Raw genomic sequence first — 17,891 nt, 5'->3', positions numbered from 1 at the left:
TATACACTGGAATTGTATGTAAGTTATGCTCTATCTTATCCACTGACATTTTATTCCTTCTTTAAAAAAGCAGTTATAATTCTTAATTAAAATCAGTGGGGGCTGGAGATGTGGCTCAGCGGTAGCGCGCTCGCCTGGCATGCGTGCGGCCCGGGTTCGATCCTCAGCACCACATACCAACAAAGATGTTGTGTCCGCCGAGAACTAAAAAATAAATATTAAAAATTCTCTCTCTCTCTCTCTCTCTCTCTCTCTCTCTCCTCTCTCACTCTCTCTAAAAAAAAAAATCAGTAAAGAGCTGGTTACAGTGGCACATGTCTATAATCACAGCAACCTGGGGGGCTGCAACAGGAGGATCAAAAATTTCAGGCCAGTCTAGGCAACTCAGTGACATCCTGAATCAAAATAAAAAATAAAAAGGGCTGGGGATGTAGCTCAATGGTAAAGTGCTGCTGGGTTCAATCTCCAGCACCAAAGGAAAACTAAAAAGAAAAAAAAACAGTAGAGATTTTATGAAACAAGAAAGTAGACTTCTCACAGAAAGATCTTCCTCATCAGAACACATATGTTTGCCTGTGAAGTTAGAAGTCAGAAAAAGAGGCTCCAGGTCAAAGCTAAACTATATTCACACTTGTCCCATACATTTTTTTCTCCTTAACATTCTCTTATCTAAACATAGTAATCCTAGTTGTCTCTCTCTCTCTCTCTCTCTCTCTCTCTCTCTCTCTCTCTCTCTCTCTCATTCATTCATTAACACACACACACACATATATGTTGTACATGGACATAATATCTTTATTTTATTTTATAAATATATTTTTTTTATGGTGGGACTGCAAATTGGTACAGCCAATTTGGAAAGCAGTATGGAGATTCCTTGGAAAGCTGGGAATGGAACCACCATTTGACCCAGCTATTCCCCTTCTTGGACTATTCCCTAAAGACCTTAAAAGAGCGTACTATAGGGATACTGCTACATCGATGTTCATGGCAGCACAATTCACAATAGCTAGACTGTGGAACCAACCTAGATGCCCTTCAATAGATGAATGGATAAAAAAAATGTGGCATTTATACACAACGGAGTACTACTCAGCACTAAAAAATGACAAAATCATGGCATTTGCAGGGAAATGGATGGCACTAGAGCAGATTATGCTTAGTGAAGCTAGCCAATCCCTAGAAAACAAATGCCAAATGTCATCTTTGATACAAGGAGAGCAACTAAGAACAGAGCAGGGAGGAAGAGCATGAGAAGAAGATTAACATTAAACAGGGACGAGAGGTGGGAGGGAAAGGGAGAGAGAAGGGAAATTGCATGGAAATGGAAGGAGACCCTCATCGTTATACAAAATTACATATAAGAGAAGATGAAGGGAAAGGGGGAAAAAAACAAGGGAGAGAAATGAAGTACAGTAGATGGGATAGAGAGAGAAGATGGGAGGGGAGGGGAGGGGAGAGGGGATAGTAGAGGATAGGAAAGACAGCAGAATACAACAGACACTAGTGTGGCAATATGTAAAAATGTGGATGTGTAACCGATATGATTCTGCAATCTGTATATGGGGGAAAAATGGGAGTTCATAACCCACTTGAATAAAATGTATAAAATATGATATGTCAAGAGCTATGTAATGTTTTGAACAACTAATAAAAAATATATTTTTTTAGTTGTAGTTGACACAATACTTTTATTTTATTTTTATGTGGTGCTGAGGATGGAACCCAGGGCCTCGCACGTGCTAGGCAAGCGCTCTACCGCTGAGCCACAAATCCAGCCCCTTATTTGTTTATTTTTATGTGGTGCTTGGGATTGAACCCAGTGCCTCACGCTTGCTAAGTAAGTGCTCTACCACTGAATTACAACCCTGCCCTCCCCCTTGGCATAGCTGTTCCCAGATGTTATAGATAGTAAAATATGTATATGTATGTGTGTATACATACATATATTCCCACCTAAAGATTTGTATATTTTTATTTTATTCACTCAAAATTTTAAGAAATAACATTCACAATCACTTAATTTTTAAGAACGAATATTTGTTCTTTTGGGGGTGATGGAAATGTTCTAGAATCAGTGGTAATGCTTGTATAGTCTTGGAAATATTATAAAAATCAAACTATATACTTCAAAATTTTGTACTACAGGCATTTTATGGTAGGTGAATTACATCTTAATATTTTTAGAAAGGACATTGAACATGGAAGAAAGAAATGAAGGAAGGAAACAAACTTAAATAAAACTTAAATAGAAACTGGTAACCTTATGTCAACATTTCACTTCATATTAGTTAAAATTTTATCTTAGAAAAGATGGTCTTAGTCTGGGAACTAGAGTTTGAGAACCATTTCCCTATAAAACCACCCAGGAAAGGATAGGAAAAAGAAACCCAAAAATCTAGTATTAAGCTTTGGACACGAAGGAAAGAATTAGCCAGGGTAAGGTGGGCCACATAAGGAGACATCTGCTTATTAAGTCCAAGGATAAGGAATTAAGTTTTCTGTAACCTGAGAACCTAATTGTTTCTCATCTCCCTGTTCTATAAGATGTGTCTTCTGTGGCTTCTCTGCATCCCTCTGGTAACTCTGGAAGCAAGGAGAGGACAGATGAACATGCCAAAATTTGAAATGGCAGGAACATTTCAGGTCCTGGTACCTGACAAGTTCTTACCTTATTTTTATCCTACAGGAGGAAGGCAATGAGGCAGAGTCTTCTTCCTTGATGAAGAGACCCTGCACAAACCACAGGGTTGGGATTTCACTGAAAGGATTAGACAAAAGAGACCTACTTTGAAAGGATCCAGTTAAAAGAGTCCGTACCTCACATATCCGTGGTGTAAGCCCAACAGAGGCCTAAAGAACAGAAGAAAGGGAAGAATTATTGGTTATTCTAGGCAATGATCTCTATGACTCAATACCCCAGAAACCAACTCAGCATGGATGATGGGTACATGGGATCTTTGTGTTAGCCTTTTCACTTTAGGCAGTTTCACTAGAAGTACATAGAAGACTTATGTATCCCTGCCATCAAGAGACCCATGGGAGGAATGCACTGAGGGAGTCAGATTACTACCATAAGAAAGAAGAAAAGGAGAAGCTGGCAAACTTAGATATGTGTTTCATGCAAGAAAGATTACGTCTTTCTTGCATAAACTCATTTTACTAATGTGGTCCTTCCTAGATCCCCCTACCTCCTATCCCTACATACAGGAAGACTAGAGAACCGGGGTGTCCAGAACATATACCTAAATCTAAAGAGAGGCATAATCTTTCTCCATCTTATATTCAGGTTAAGGGCTTTATACCCCTTGGTTTAGTGGGCAATTTCTTCTTTTAATTTCAAATATATGAAAACACACTAGACACAGACAAAATAAGTGATGAATCAGGGCTGAAGCAGCAGGATAATCTTTCAGGAGGAATAATGTCTCAGATAATGTCCCTGGATGATCTTATCTGTCACCCTTTCCACCAGTTCATCTCCCTGGGATACTTCTAAAACAGAGGTATTCTTAGGGAATGCTGCCCTTCTGAATTGCTGTAGATAAAGCAAAGTGCTCATTAAAACCTACATATTTTTTAAAGCCCCCAGTTTAGAAGCTAGTTTTCCTGCTTCCTTCTAATACACAGATATAACACTGGTAACCTTTTAGAGTGGCCATAGTAATCTCATCTCTGCACAGTTCTAGTCAGCACTGAAGATTCAGTTTAGGTCTTACTGACACAGAGTGATATAAGGCTTCAAGCGATGAACTTAGAAATAATATGACAAATTCAGTAGAACTGACAAGGACATCTTTGTCAAAGGGAGTTGTAAAATCCTAAGGTTCTTCAGGATTGAACAAGCAGGCTAATCAAAGTTTACCTTTCAATTAAAGTGATGAAAAATCCATTCTTAGTATAGAAGAAGGTTCATTAAATTTTGTTAAAGCTGACTGGCAATGAAAACCACATTCTATCTCACAGTGGCAAGAACACAAGATTCAGGCTTGTTGTGACATTAGAAACATCATTGTAGTAATAATACTTACTGGGGTCCCCAGCATGGTATAAGTCTTCCCAGAGCCTGTCTGCCCATAGGCAAAAAGGCATATGTTGTAGCCTCTGGCAGCTCCAGAGAGTACTTCAGTCCCCAAGTCTTGAAACACCTGTGACAACAAAAGCAGACCATGTCACTGATCCTTCTACCCATAGCAGATTTAAAATTATTTTTAATCTAAAAATTTATAAAATATTTCAAACACACATGACTATAAATTTCTAACATTTCACAAGAATAAATTCAGCTTCAGAATAAAGATGGCTAAGGAAAATGCAGTCGATCATTTAAATATATTTATTTATTTTGTACTAGGGATTTAACCCAGGGGTGCTTTATCACTGAGCAATTCCCAGAACTTTTTTTTTCCTTAGTTGTTGATAGATCTTTATTTTATTTATTGATATGTGGTGCTGAGAATTGAACCCAGTACCTCACACATGCCAGGCAAGTGTGCTACCACTGAGCCATAGTCCCAGCCCACTCAGCCCTTTTTTAATTAAAAAAAAAAATTTAGTTGTAGATGGACACAATACCATTATTTCATTTATTTTTATATGATGCTGAGGACTGAACTCAGTGCCTCACATGTGCTAGGCAAGCTCTCTACCACTGAGCTACAACACCAACCACCATTTTTTATTTTTTATTTTGAGACAGGATTTCTCTAAGGTGCTTAGGCCCTTGCTTAATTGCTGAGGCTGCCCTTGAACTTATGATTCTCCTGTCTCAGCCTCCCAAGTTGCTGAGATTACAGGTATATGACATCACGCCAGACCATGATCCCTAGTCTTAAGGCAAAGAGTCTAGAAAAAGAGTAAAGACATGCTGGCAAAATAATTTTTTTTTCCTCTCATGACAAGAAAATGTTCACTATGGTTAAGTGGATAAACCTACAGTGAAATATTACCCAGTAACATGTAAGTGCCAGATCTAAAGACACCACGCTAAGGATCAGGTAAGCTCAGAAATTAGGATTTTCCTCATGAGTCTACTATATATACATTTTCTCCTCAAACTGCTCCTGATAGCTAGGTGGTTCTGTTGGTCATTTAGCTCAATAAACTTTATACTCAATAAACTTTGTGTAATGCCTGAAAGTTCTACTGGTCTTGAATAGGCAGAACTGGTCTCAGGAAAAAACAGCCAGGTTTATGAGGAAGGCACAGCTTCCCAGTTCAACCTTTCCATAACAGTATGCACATGGATGTCTGCATACCCTCCTGGTATGGTAGACATTCATATTTTGACTATTTGAGGGAAGTCTTTGATTGTGTAAGTCTTAGTGGCAAGGAGGGCCCAATCCTCTACTACAGAAGCCAAGCAAGCCAGATACTGCTCTTCACTTTCTGGCAGCTACAACACTGGCACATTAACTACGCTAATGTTCCCACTTGAGTTTTGAAAGAAAGTTGCAAAAACAAAGCAATGACTGATAAATCTCCAAGAGTTCAACAGTATTGCATGCTGCTGAGCATACAGTGGCAGAAGTACTAAGTGTAGTGCTCAATTAGACTATTCTGTGCTATGGTTTTGCCTAGGTTCCCTGTTACCTGGGGTCCCATGCTTTCCTGACCATTTTTCAACTTTCCTTTCAATTCTGTGAATTATCTGATATAGCTCCAAATCGTAGTATGGTTCTCACTTCAAAGCCATGTGTTCTTTTGGCAAGTTACTTAAATACTGTAGGCCTCAGTTTCTCTAGCTATAAAATAGATCTTCTGTACATCTATTACAAAAATTGTAATGATGATTAAGTGAGTTCATACATGAAAGTAGGGATAACAGGTACAAAGACAGGAGTTTCTAAGTCAAAATTATGCTATTTATTCTGTTTTAACAGCTGTAGCTATGCTTCTTGGCCAGTGAACTATTTGTTTTGTTTGTTTTTTTAATGCTTCCAATATCAGGCATAAAGCCAAAAGAACCCAGGGTGCAGTGAAAGATTTGTGCCTAAAGATTTTTTAAAGGATAGAGGATAGGATAGAGAGCAGAATTCATCAGACACTAGAATGGCAATATGTAAATCAATGGAAATGTAATTGATGTAACTGATGTGATTCAGCAATCTGTATACGGGGTAAAAATGGGAGTTCATAACCCTTTTGAATCAAACTGTGAAATATATCAAATTAGATGTAATGTTTTGAACTACCAACAATAAAAAAAAAAAAGATTTTTTAAAGTTCCCAGTTTAGAAGCTAGTTTTCCTGCTTCCTTCTAATACACAGATACAACACTGGTAACCTTTTTGGTGCCTTGTATAAATTCTACTTCTTTTCCCGGTATATCTAGCCCTCTCCACTCACTAACTCTATGTTAGCAAAGCTGAAAACTGGGCAAGGTCATTTACCTCCTGAAATCTGGCTGGGTGAAATTCCCACAATTTGAAGAAGGAGGGGTATATTTCTCTGCAATAGACTATTTGAGTTGGCTGCCATTCATTTATTTGGTTGGAAAATCTTTCATAAAACTCCTCTTTTCTTTTCTAGTGCCCAGTCAGGAGGTGGGATCAGAGATGCAGACAGAGCAAGGGCACATGTAGATCTCAGTGTTATTTCTTCCCATAGCTCATGCACAGCTGAGCAGATTAAGGATTATGAAAAATCAATAGAATGTTACTTTGTCCATGTCATTATCCAAATTCAAATAATTGCCTGAAAGTTTTATGTAAATATCTTTGAAGATACAATTTTCCCTCAATGGTAAAGATGTTAATAGGTAAAGCCACTAGGCTCCAAACCTGGGATTCATGGAAACTATCAGGATACACCTACTATTTTTTAAGAACTGTGGGGAAGAGCTCATGTAACATTCCTGGAAAATTCACAGCCTTAGAAGAGTACCAAAGGCCAGATAACACCATGTTCCACTCTCACCATGATAATCAAGTGAATCAAATGGAAACATTCACTGAATACCAACTACAATTTGAAGGCTAAAAAAAGTCACTAAACAGGAATCTGAAGATGCAGGGTTACATTCTAGAGAAATGGGTGGTCTTGATTCTTTTCTGGGGCATAAGTAGGAAGAAGCATTAGACAGAATGCACGTAATAAAACACTTCCAGTTTTTTAAAGTGTTAGCTAAACAGGTGACAGCCCACTAGATACTGCTATATGGGGACTCCTACAACCTAAAGCCCAAAACAAAAACCTAGCAATACCCAATATTCTAAATTCAACTGAATCTAGGAATGAAGATTTTTTTTAAAGAAGTTTTCAAAAGAATAAGACGAGTCACAGACCAGGATAAAATATTAGCAAAAGACTTTACTGATAAAGGAAGAGTACCCAAAATAGACAAAGGAAACACCCTAATAAAAAATGGGCAAATTATCATATTTCAAAATATCATATTACTAAGTGGAAATCTGAAAAAGGCAAAATATTGTATGATTCCAACTAAATAACATTATGGAGGCAATAAAAAGATCAGTCATTGCCAGGGGTTAGAAGAGATGACTGACTAGGCAGAGCATAGGGGACTTTTTTGAGCAGTGAAACTATTCTGTATACTACAACAAAAAGTCACATGCCATTATACATTTGTCAAAACTCAAAGAATGTACCAAGTGTGAACCCACAGATAAATTATGTACTTTGGGTGACAATGATGTGCTAAGGTATGTTCACAGATTGTAATAAATGTACTACTGTTAGTGGGGGCAGCTCAACATGAGCGGGGAGAGAGTATGAGAGAACTCCATGTACTTTCTGCTTAATTTTGCTCTACCTAAAACTACTTAAAAAAATAGTTCATTAAAAAATAAGTTCAACAAGATAAATCTTAAGGAATGGAACTCTCTGCTTATTGGAAAGATATTAGTAACATTATCAGGCAAACCATTCTTAAATCCAACCAAAATGAACCTCATCTCTGGAGATTTCATGACTGTTTAAGATTTATATTTTCCTAAAGGAATTTTCACTGATAGGTATGTTTTGGGTGGTTTATAGTTCTTTCCTTTATGTATTATGTTTCCAAGTAGACTTATAAAAAATAAAAATACAAAATCACAGAGTTCCAACTTAGGATGAGAAAATGTTCAAAATAATAAATACTGAGCAGTGACACATACCTTTAATCCCAGCTACTTGAAAATCTGAGGCAGGAGGGTCACAAGTTCAAAATCAGCCTCAGCAACTCAGCAAGACCCTGTCTTAAGATTAAAAATTAAAAGAGCAGGGGACTAGCTTAGTAGTAGAATGCTCCTAGGTTCAATCCCCAGTACTGAAAAAAACAAACAACAAAAAACCTTAAGGAACCCAGAGTTGCACTTACCTACACTTCTCATCACATGGAGATGATGAGGTAAAGCTAATACTATCTGTGCATCTACTGACCCATTCCCTCTTGTGATAGTATAGAAAAGGAGATTTTTGTACCACTTATTTGAAGATGAAGACAGAGTTATCTGTGTAAGATAAAAAGTAATTTTAAAAAAGGAAAAAAACAACTTAATTGGGCCTTAGTTGGTGAAAGGGCTCAGAATAGTTCATCTCTTCCTCTAATAGCTACATGAACCTAGCTAGGGATCAACAGACATAATTTGAGACATGGGCCAAGTGCAGACCAGATACTGTCTCTAGTCTTTTGTAGCAGATTTCACCAGAGGAAACAGGAAACAGCCTATATCTGACTTTGACAGATGAATCTAGATTTCCTATTTTCCTTCTCCATTTTATACTATGAACTACAGAAAACTTCATCTTCTGTGTTTAAGTATATTTATCCATGCAGTGCATACTATGGAAACTGGTAATTAAACACTTTCCAAGGAACTAACAGAGAGAGAAACTACAACAGAAATTTTGAAATGCAGGTGAACACGAACAAAGTCAACTGAAACCTGTGCCATACCCAATGGAAAGAAAGAACAGTTGTTATTCTGAAAGAAACCAGTCTTGAGACATGTAGGTCCCCGAACTGTATTAATCTTAGCCTAAGGCAGGAAACACTTATGTGTTTCCCATTAGGGACTATGAGAAATAGAAAGTCCAGTTGTCTATTTTCAGAACACAGTATTTGACCTTAAATGTAAAACTGAGATGTAAGAAAGGCAGTCAGAGAAGAAATAGAGCAGAATGGAAAGTTACAAGCAGATAACTTACACAATAGCATCACAGCCTATAGATATGGCAGATTCAAAAGTCCATTCACCTGAACAGTTCCTGGACAAACAGGAGCTGAGGGGTAAGAGGTCAGTCTGATCAACAGAGATATAAAATCTCTTTGTTAAGAAATAGTAACTTCAGGGCGTTGGGGTTGTGGCACAGTGGTAGAGTGCTCACCTAGCATGTGTGAGGCCCTGGGTTCAATCCTCAGCACTACAAAACAAAAATAAATAAAATAAAGGTATCGGGTCCTTCTAAAACTAAAAAAGAAATTATTTTATAAAAAGGAAATAGTAACTTCAAACACTTCTTGGAAGATGATATACAATCAATCAACAAATATATGAAAAATGTTCAACATCTCTAGCAATTAGAAAAATGCAAATCAAAACTACTCTAAGATTTCATCTCACTCTAGTCAGAATGATAGCTACTAAGAATACAAACAACAGTAAGTGTTGATGAGGATATGGGGAAAAGGGCTCACTCTTTCATTGCTGGTGGGACTGCAAATCAGTGCAACCAATCTGGAAAGCAGTATGAAGATTCCTTGAAACACTGGGAATGTAACCCCCATTTGACCCAGATATCCCACTCCTCCGTTTATACCCAAAGGACTTAAAAACAGCATACTTTGGGGACACAGCTACATCAATGTTTATAGCAGCACAATTCAAAGTAGCTAAATTGTGGATCCAACTTAGATACCCTTCAGTAGATGAATGGATAAAGAAAATGTGGTGTATATACAAAATGGAATATTACTCAGCATTAAAAGAGAATAAAATCATGGCATTTGCAGGTAAATGGATGCAGCTGGAGAATATCATGCTAAGTAAAGTAAGCCAATCCCTAAAAACGAAATGCTGAATGTCTTCTCTGATATAAAAATGCTAACTCATTTTGGGTATGGGGGTTGAGCATGAGAGAAATAGAGGAACTTTAGATAGGGCAAAGGGGAGGGAGGGGAAGGGAGGGGGCATGGGGGTAAGAAAGACGGTGGAATGAGATGGACATCATTACCCTAAGTTCATGTATGAAAACATGAATGGGGTGACTCTACTTTGTGTTCAACCAGATACATGAAAAATTGTGTACTATGTTTACTATGAATTGAATTGCATTCTGCTGTCATATATAACTAATTCGAATAAATAAAATTAAAAAAAAGAAATAGTAACTTACGGCCTAGAGCTGTAGCTCAGTAGTAGAGCGCTGGACTAGCATGTGTGAGGCCCTGCGTTCATATATATTATATATATATATATATATGAAGTTTATTTATATACATATATGTATATAAATAAAAGAAATAGTAACTTGGGTAAAGAAGTAGGAACTGCACATGAGCTGTTATTGAAAGCTCACTCCTTTTCCCCATGCCAATTCAATAACAAAGTATGGTTTTGAGAAAAAGGAAAAAAGAAGTGTCTTGCTTTGTTAGCAAAGGAGAAGCACAGGAGACTCCTGTAGCAGAGGCCACGATTCTGCCCATCCAGGAGAACAGAGAGTTTTAAAGAAGAGATTCATTCCAGGTGTTCCCTTTGGGGGTTGTGATTAAATAGCCAATTCTTAGATCTTCTGGCACCATCCCTGATGTCCGAATTACTTGGTTCCTGTGGTGGATATGTGTTCAAAGCAAGATATCTCGGCCTAGGATAGGAAGAAGGTGATCCTGCTCCCCACATGAAAAGAAAGCATGTCCACTTTAAAATATGTCTCAGTGGCAGAATAGCAAGGGTTATATTCAAAGCATGAGGTGACCACTGTTATAGTATCAAAAGGTATTCAAACCCAGAAAAACCTTCCCACCTTACCCACTTCCCACTGCAGGAGAATAAAGGGATGTGGGGACAACTAAAGATATATTTCTTTAAATAACCCTTAGGAGACAGTACTCAGTCAATGAGGAACCAGGGGAGGATCTTCCACACTAGGGAATAAAATGCTGGTTGTAATTACTTTGGGTCTGCCTGCTTACCCAAACCTGATCTCTTGCAAGAACGTCAGGAAATGCCTAGCTTTTTGCTATACTTCATGTCTTTTTTTTTTTTAAGTTGTAGATGGACAAAATATCTTTGTTTATTTAGTTTTTTTATGTAGTGTTGGGGATTGAACCCAGTGCCTCACACATACTAAGCAAGTGCTGTGCCACTGAGACACTTCATGTCTTTTAGTCCATTCTTGGGGTTTGGACAGGTGAGAAACACAAAATTCAAATATTTTCAAACCTTTTCTCCATCTATAATGAATTCATCATATATTTGGGGCAACAGACCATATTCAGTTAACAGTTCAATACTGATGTATAGTAGAATATGAGTGAAGGGTACATACAAATACTATATTCTAAGAAAGGAAATGATTGTAGCCTAGGGTAGTTAAGAAAATCTTTGTGGTAGAACTGGCACTTAACCTGTATCTGAAGCTATACTTACATATTCCAAAGTATTCCATGAGAGATGTCCCTACCTTGAAGTTCCCCACAATGTCTCCAAATAAAGGCCTTCTCCCTTAAGTTATGTTAACCCCAGGACTGTATCACTACAAAATTTAAAGATACCCTTGTCAGGACTGATACGTTGCTCAGTGGTAGAGTGCTTGCCTAGTATTTGTGAGGCACTGGGTTCGATTTTGAGCACCACATAAAAAATAAATAAATTAATTAATTAAATAAAGGTATTGTGTCCATTTTAAAAAAGATACCCTTGTTGGGGCTCAAGCAGTAGCGCACTCGCCTGGCATGTGTGCGGCCTGGGTTCGATCCTCAGCACCACATACAAAACAAAGATGTTTGTCTGCCGAAAACTAAAAAATAAATATTAAAATTAAAAAAAAGATACCCTTGTCATTTCAATCCTTTAGGAATTCTAGGTGGAGGAGTAGAACACCCAGGTCATTTAACTCCTTCTGAAAAATCCTTATATCTTGCCATCTCTTAATACCTGCCTGTAAACCTTGAAAAGTTTACTCTTAGAATTAAAGATCTTCACCTTAGGAACAGCAATCACTCAGCAAGTAACTCCAGAAACAGTCCAACAAACCTCTCTGCCCCCATCCCTTCATTCAAGTTACTTTTATTTGAACAGGAAGTATGAGTACAAAAGGGAGAGATGTCAGAAGTTAAACCTGAACAGAGGGACCCTTTGGATGTAGCAGTGGCCTATCCTTACCATGCAAACCTTTAGTGGTATGAGAATATAATTTCTAAAACAAAAAGTACTCTGTGGCCAGACAAAACAGGATCTTTCTAGGAGCTTTTGCTTTAGTTTTACGGACCAGCTCTCTTCTTACCCCACTCCCACCCCCACCACAACATGATTGATCCATGAGCTCACTCCTAAGGAAGAAAGAGAAGGACATAGAAGGGATAATTTTCTTAACTATGACACAAGTCTAAAGAATATTTAAGTGTCCCTGCTTAAAATTTCTCTGACCCTAAAATTGTTGTCATGACTAGAGACCTAGGAAGAATTTAAAAAAGACTAAAACAACTGGTCATGGTGACATATTCCTATAATCCTAGCTAATCTGGAAGTTGAGACAGTAGGATCACAGTTTGGGGTCAGCCTGGGGAACATAATGAGAACCCCTCTCAAAATAAATAAATAAAAATGAACAAAGAATTCTGTCTTTATTGAAGTGGATTCATTAGACTGCTTCAGTTAGCAGAAAAAAAGAAAGAGGAAAAAAGGCTGAAAATTATAAGCACATCTATCTTTCTTTTGTCTCCCTTCAAACTATATGTAGACTTATATAACTTTATATATATATATATATATATATATATATATATATATATATATATACACACACTATATATATATATATATTCAGTACTTCTAAATTAGAACCAAAATGGCATCCCAAAAGGGAAAAAAAATTTAAAGCACTAAGTGCATTGCTGAACACATTATTCATGGTACTCTCCAGTTTTATTACAATTATATAAATTTCATATGGTTGGTACTCATACTTAGAATATATGTTCTTATATACTGTTTTTCATTTCTCTATTTTGAGAATTTCTCTTTTTGGTTTTCACAACGACTTTAGAGATTCAAAAGTCAAACGACAATCCTAAGTTTTGGCAATTGACAAATTTTCTCATTCTCCTAATAACATAAGAGAAAGATGAAACACAAAATTGCATTGAGACATCAATAGCAACTAGCCTTATGTTACGATTGCCAAAAGTATAGGGTGCAAAGAAAATAACAGAAGAGCCACCCTTTACTATTCCTAAGCCCCCAGTTTCCAAAATTTTGTGAATTCATCTGTCCTTAGTCAACAATCCCTATCCTAAAATAAATTTGCTAAATTTGTTTGGTTATTTTTAATTTGCTCCACCCAGCAAATTCTCTCCTCACACTCTTACCTCCTCCTCTATCTTTGTACTGATGTGTATTAATAGCTAACCATGATTCAATTAGATTAATTTAACTTCCAGAGATTAAATAGCATCTTGGTATTTCTGGCATTAGTCAGCAAACACAAAAAACAATTCTGCACTTAACTTTTGCCCAATAACTGTGTCCCTGGGACATGTGAAACCAAACAAGGTAATCAGGAATCTGTGCCTCCAAACGGCTTTTATCACCTCTCACAGAAGAGTTAGCATGACTCAAGGAAGAAGGAAAAAATGGAGAACATTTTGTTCATTCAACAAAATTTAGACCTGCTATCACAGGTGATATACAGTTATAAACCTTGATGTCCTCCTCACCCTTTGGGATGGATTGCCAATCCTTTCCTTTCAGCTCAGAATATGATCCTCCACCCCTTCACACTTTGAGACAACCCAGCCTAAGAAGCTGTACTTCAAACAGAGTGAGAAATGTTATCTATGCAGGTATATAAGACAACATGGAGAGTCAGAGCCTGAAGGAGAGTAAGGAAGGCCACCAAGGTGCAGCTCAGAGATGAAGCAAAATAAGAAATGTATTCAAACAGAAAGATGGTAGTAGAGAAAACAGAGATTACTTACATAAAGGGGACACAGATAAGTAAGAAAATCTGTTAAGAATACTGAAAGCCAAGTTTCTCATTATCAGAAGAAGTTACAAATAAGGGAAAAATTTAGGGCTGGGGTTGTGGCTTGGTGATAGAGCACATCTAGCATATGTGAGGCCCTGGGTTTGATTCTCAGCACTGCATATAAATAAATAAAATAAAGGTCCACTGACAACTAAAAAAATATTTTTTAACAAAAGAGGGGTAAATTTAGACTGAATGGTGTAGTGTTACATCAGAATTAGTGAAAACTCATATACTTCAGTATAGATAGATGGTAGATAGGATGTAACTGTGTATATATGTGTGTATAAACATATGCAAATGTATGTTTCTTAGGTTTGTATAGCTACACTAAAATGACATGGGAACAGTGATACTGAAAAGCAATGATCACACTTAGCAGCCAGAACTTGGTTTCTAAATACCATTTTTCACTAACAGGAACAATCTGACCATTACAATAAAAATAAAACAAAAAACCATGAGTATATGCTACTTTATTTCAAATAAATATTTTGAAAATCTGATAGGGATAGGCTATTTGGCATAGTCTCAAAGTACTTCCTATCAAATTTTTATTTTTAGGTTTTTTATTTTTTGGTACTGGGGATTGAATCCAGGGGCAATTAACCACTGAGCCACATCCCCAGTCCTTTTTTTGTATTTTATAAGAGACAGGGTCTCACTGAGTTGCTTAGTGCCTTGCTAATTTACAGAGGCTGGTTTTAAACTCATGATCCTCCTGCCTCAGTCTCCCAAGCTGCTGGGAGTATAGGCATGTACCACCTCACCCAGCCCCAACAAAATTTTATTATTTATTTTTTCAGTACTGGGGATATATATATTTTAGTTATACATGGGCACAATATCTTTATTTTTGTTTGTTTATTTTTATGTGGTGCTAAGGATCGAACCCAGTGCCTCACATATGTGAGGCAAGCGCTATGCCACTGAGCCACAACCCCAGCCTTCTCCTGCCTTTTTTATGTTTACATCTTGAGACAAAGTCTCACTTAGTAGCCCAGGCTAGCCTAAAACCTTCCAAGTAGCTGAGATTACAGTCATGGACCACCATGCCTGGCTCCAGCAAAAATATTTATTAATTACAAAGCAGAGAAAAGAGTAACTTTATAAACTGGGTTCAGGGGCACATGCCTGTAATCCCAGTGGCTCAGGAGGCTGAGGCAGGAGGATCTTGAGTTCAAAGCCAGCCTCAGTAACTTGGAGAGGCCCTAAGCAGCTCAGCAAGACCATGTCTCTAAATAAAATACAGTGTTTCAGCACATACATACATACATACATACATAAAATATAAAAAATGGCTGGGCATGTGGTTTAGTGTTAAGCACCCCTGGATTCAATCCCTGGTTTTTTAAAAAAAAAAAAGAGTAACTTTACAGTGTGAAAGTCTCCCAGATACTGTGTTAACCAAATAAGCAAATTGTAGTGATCCTTCTACCAAAGATGCATAATCTGAACGTAATCATGAGGAGACCCTAGACAATCTGATAGACCCAACCTGATTTTCTCTTAAAATTGGGAGCCATCTCACCACAAAGCCATGAAAAGATAATTTCGGCTCTGCAAATTCTGAACCTGCTTGGAATGCCTGCCCGTGCCTTGAACTCACCCATGTCTGGCTCTCTGACCAGATAGCAGCCCTCTCTGAAACTTTAGTGACGCCTCACAAATCTTGGCCTTCCCTGGCCAGATAACAACCCTCTCTGAGGCTCTAATGACCTTAAATTCTAATGTCAGGGCCAGCAAAAATGTAAACTACCATTAGTGTTATGCTCATCCGAGTTCTGTTATCTGTAACCCTCCTTTGTGTAACTTTCTGGGCTATAAAGCTGGGCTGTAGGAAAGCTGTGGCTGCTGTCTCATTCCTGCAGTTTTGGGTGGGAGAGGCAGCCCGGCTGGTCAAAATAATAAGCTTGCTTTAATTTGATTTTAATTGGAGTCAGTGGTCTTTTCTTGCATCCTGGTCTAACAAATCCAAATCAAGTCTACAAAATAACTGGCCTGTAATCTGCCAAAGTGTCAAGATTATAAATATCAAAGAAAAACTTGGGACCTATTCCAGGCTGCATTAAACTACAGATAAGATAATACAACAAATGATTCTGAACTGAATATTTTTGCTATAAGAACAAGAGTAGGACAATCAGTGAAATCTGAATGGGATCAAAGGATTAGATGGTAGCAATGTAATAATTTAATTCCCCATTTTGGACAATGAATTATGATTACATTACAGAATGTTCTTTTTCTAGGAAATACACATTTAAGTAATAGGGGCAACTGAGTATCAGGCTGGCGACATTCAAATGGTTCAAGAAAAATAATTAGATAAACTTCTATCTTAGTCTGTCATTGTTTCAAAATTATTTAATTTTAATTAATAAAAAGATACAAAGGAAAACAAACAACAAAAAAAGAAAGTACACTGGGCTTTGTTTGAGTCAGGCTTGAGATCATGTGGATATCAGTACTGCCACTTACAAGTTGTGCTGACCTAGGGAGTCATATGCTGTACCTCTCAGTAAAATGGCGATGATGATGAAACCTCCAAGTTTATTTTCAGAATTAAAGGAAATGAACACTTAATAAAAAAATATATGAAAATGATAATCAAGTGTAAGATATTTATTTTGCAATTCTTTCAAAATTAACAACTATAAAAAGAAAACAAAATGTATTATGAGTTAAAAGAAACATGCTATGGCACTACATCAATCAAGATCTGAGCTAGACCAGATGGTACCCTCGATTTAGAATAATTCAAGATCAGTTAAATAAAAAGACTATTTACAAAGGTAAGGAGCAGAAAAACAAGGGATAGGGCAGTTACCTAGAACCAGTAACAGTGGAAATTCACTACCCCTTGGCCCACAGGGACAAGGGAAGGAAGTAGTCATCTAAACTTGGAAGAATCAAAAGTCATGCAGAGGGGCTGAGGTTGTAGCTCAGTAGTAGAACTCTTGCCTAGCAAGCATGAGGCACTGGGTTTGTTCCTTGGCACCACATAAAAAGAATATTTCGTTTATTTAGATTTACAACTAAAAAAAATCTAAAAATAAATTTTAAAAAAAGTCAAGCAGAGAGAACCAGTTTAAGAAAAGCTTGACTTTAAGTTAAAGACAGGGAAATCCTACTGGGAGAAACCCCTCCCTCTGATGTTCTGCTAAGATTTCCTTTGTTCATCCCCAACTTCAAACCTAAGTGCAAGCAGCCCCACTAATTAGTATCAAAAGGATACTAAGTATCAAAAGGAAGGTATTCAACAAAACACAAAAGAAGTAAAGGATGCTGACTGAAGAACTTGGAAATACTTTATGAAATTGGGGTCTGAGACCCAAGTAGAATTTCAATGATGGGAATGATGTTCTAGACAGTACAAACAGCATGAAATGAAAACACATGGCTGGCTGTGTAGAATTTAGAAAATCAAATATGCTAGGAGATAAGCTTGAAGCCATGCTAAGAACCTAGGCTTTATTTGCTTTCCTCTAAAGGCTTATTGCATTATTTATGGCAGTATCTCAAGGAACATGGGTAGTCACTGTTCCACCATGAGAAATTAACAGCTTGAGGTTAACAAGACAGGATAGAAATTAAGAAACTACTTGAATCAAAGAAGAAATCAAAACTGAAATAATAAACCAGAGCTTAAACCATAGTACATCCATACAATGGATAGTATGTCCATACAATGGAAT

At 37.2% G+C, this 17,891-nt stretch overlaps 1 protein-coding gene across 2 annotated transcripts in view; it reads right to left on the bottom strand.

Annotated features, from left to right (window-relative positions):
* Stard9 (StAR related lipid transfer domain containing 9) overlaps positions 1-17,891 on the bottom strand; it is a 132,247-nt gene that overhangs the window by 71,136 nt on the left and 43,220 nt on the right. For both annotated transcript variants that reach the window (XM_077800225.1, XM_026392655.2), the window contains exons 4-6: positions 4,032-4,148; positions 2,821-2,853; positions 2,672-2,733 (exon numbers count right to left, since the gene is read on the bottom strand). In XM_077800225.1, coding sequence (XP_077656351.1) covers positions 2,672-2,733; positions 2,821-2,853; positions 4,032-4,148 — 212 coding nt within the window. The remainder of the gene's footprint in view (positions 1-2,671; positions 2,734-2,820; positions 2,854-4,031; positions 4,149-17,891) is intronic.

Source organism: Urocitellus parryii, chromosome 6, assembly GCF_045843805.1.
Source record: "Urocitellus parryii isolate mUroPar1 chromosome 6, mUroPar1.hap1, whole genome shotgun sequence".
In the NCBI taxonomy this organism is placed as follows: Eukaryota; Metazoa; Chordata; class Mammalia; order Rodentia; family Sciuridae; genus Urocitellus; species Urocitellus parryii.
This window is presented reverse-complemented; position numbering and strand designations above follow the sequence as displayed.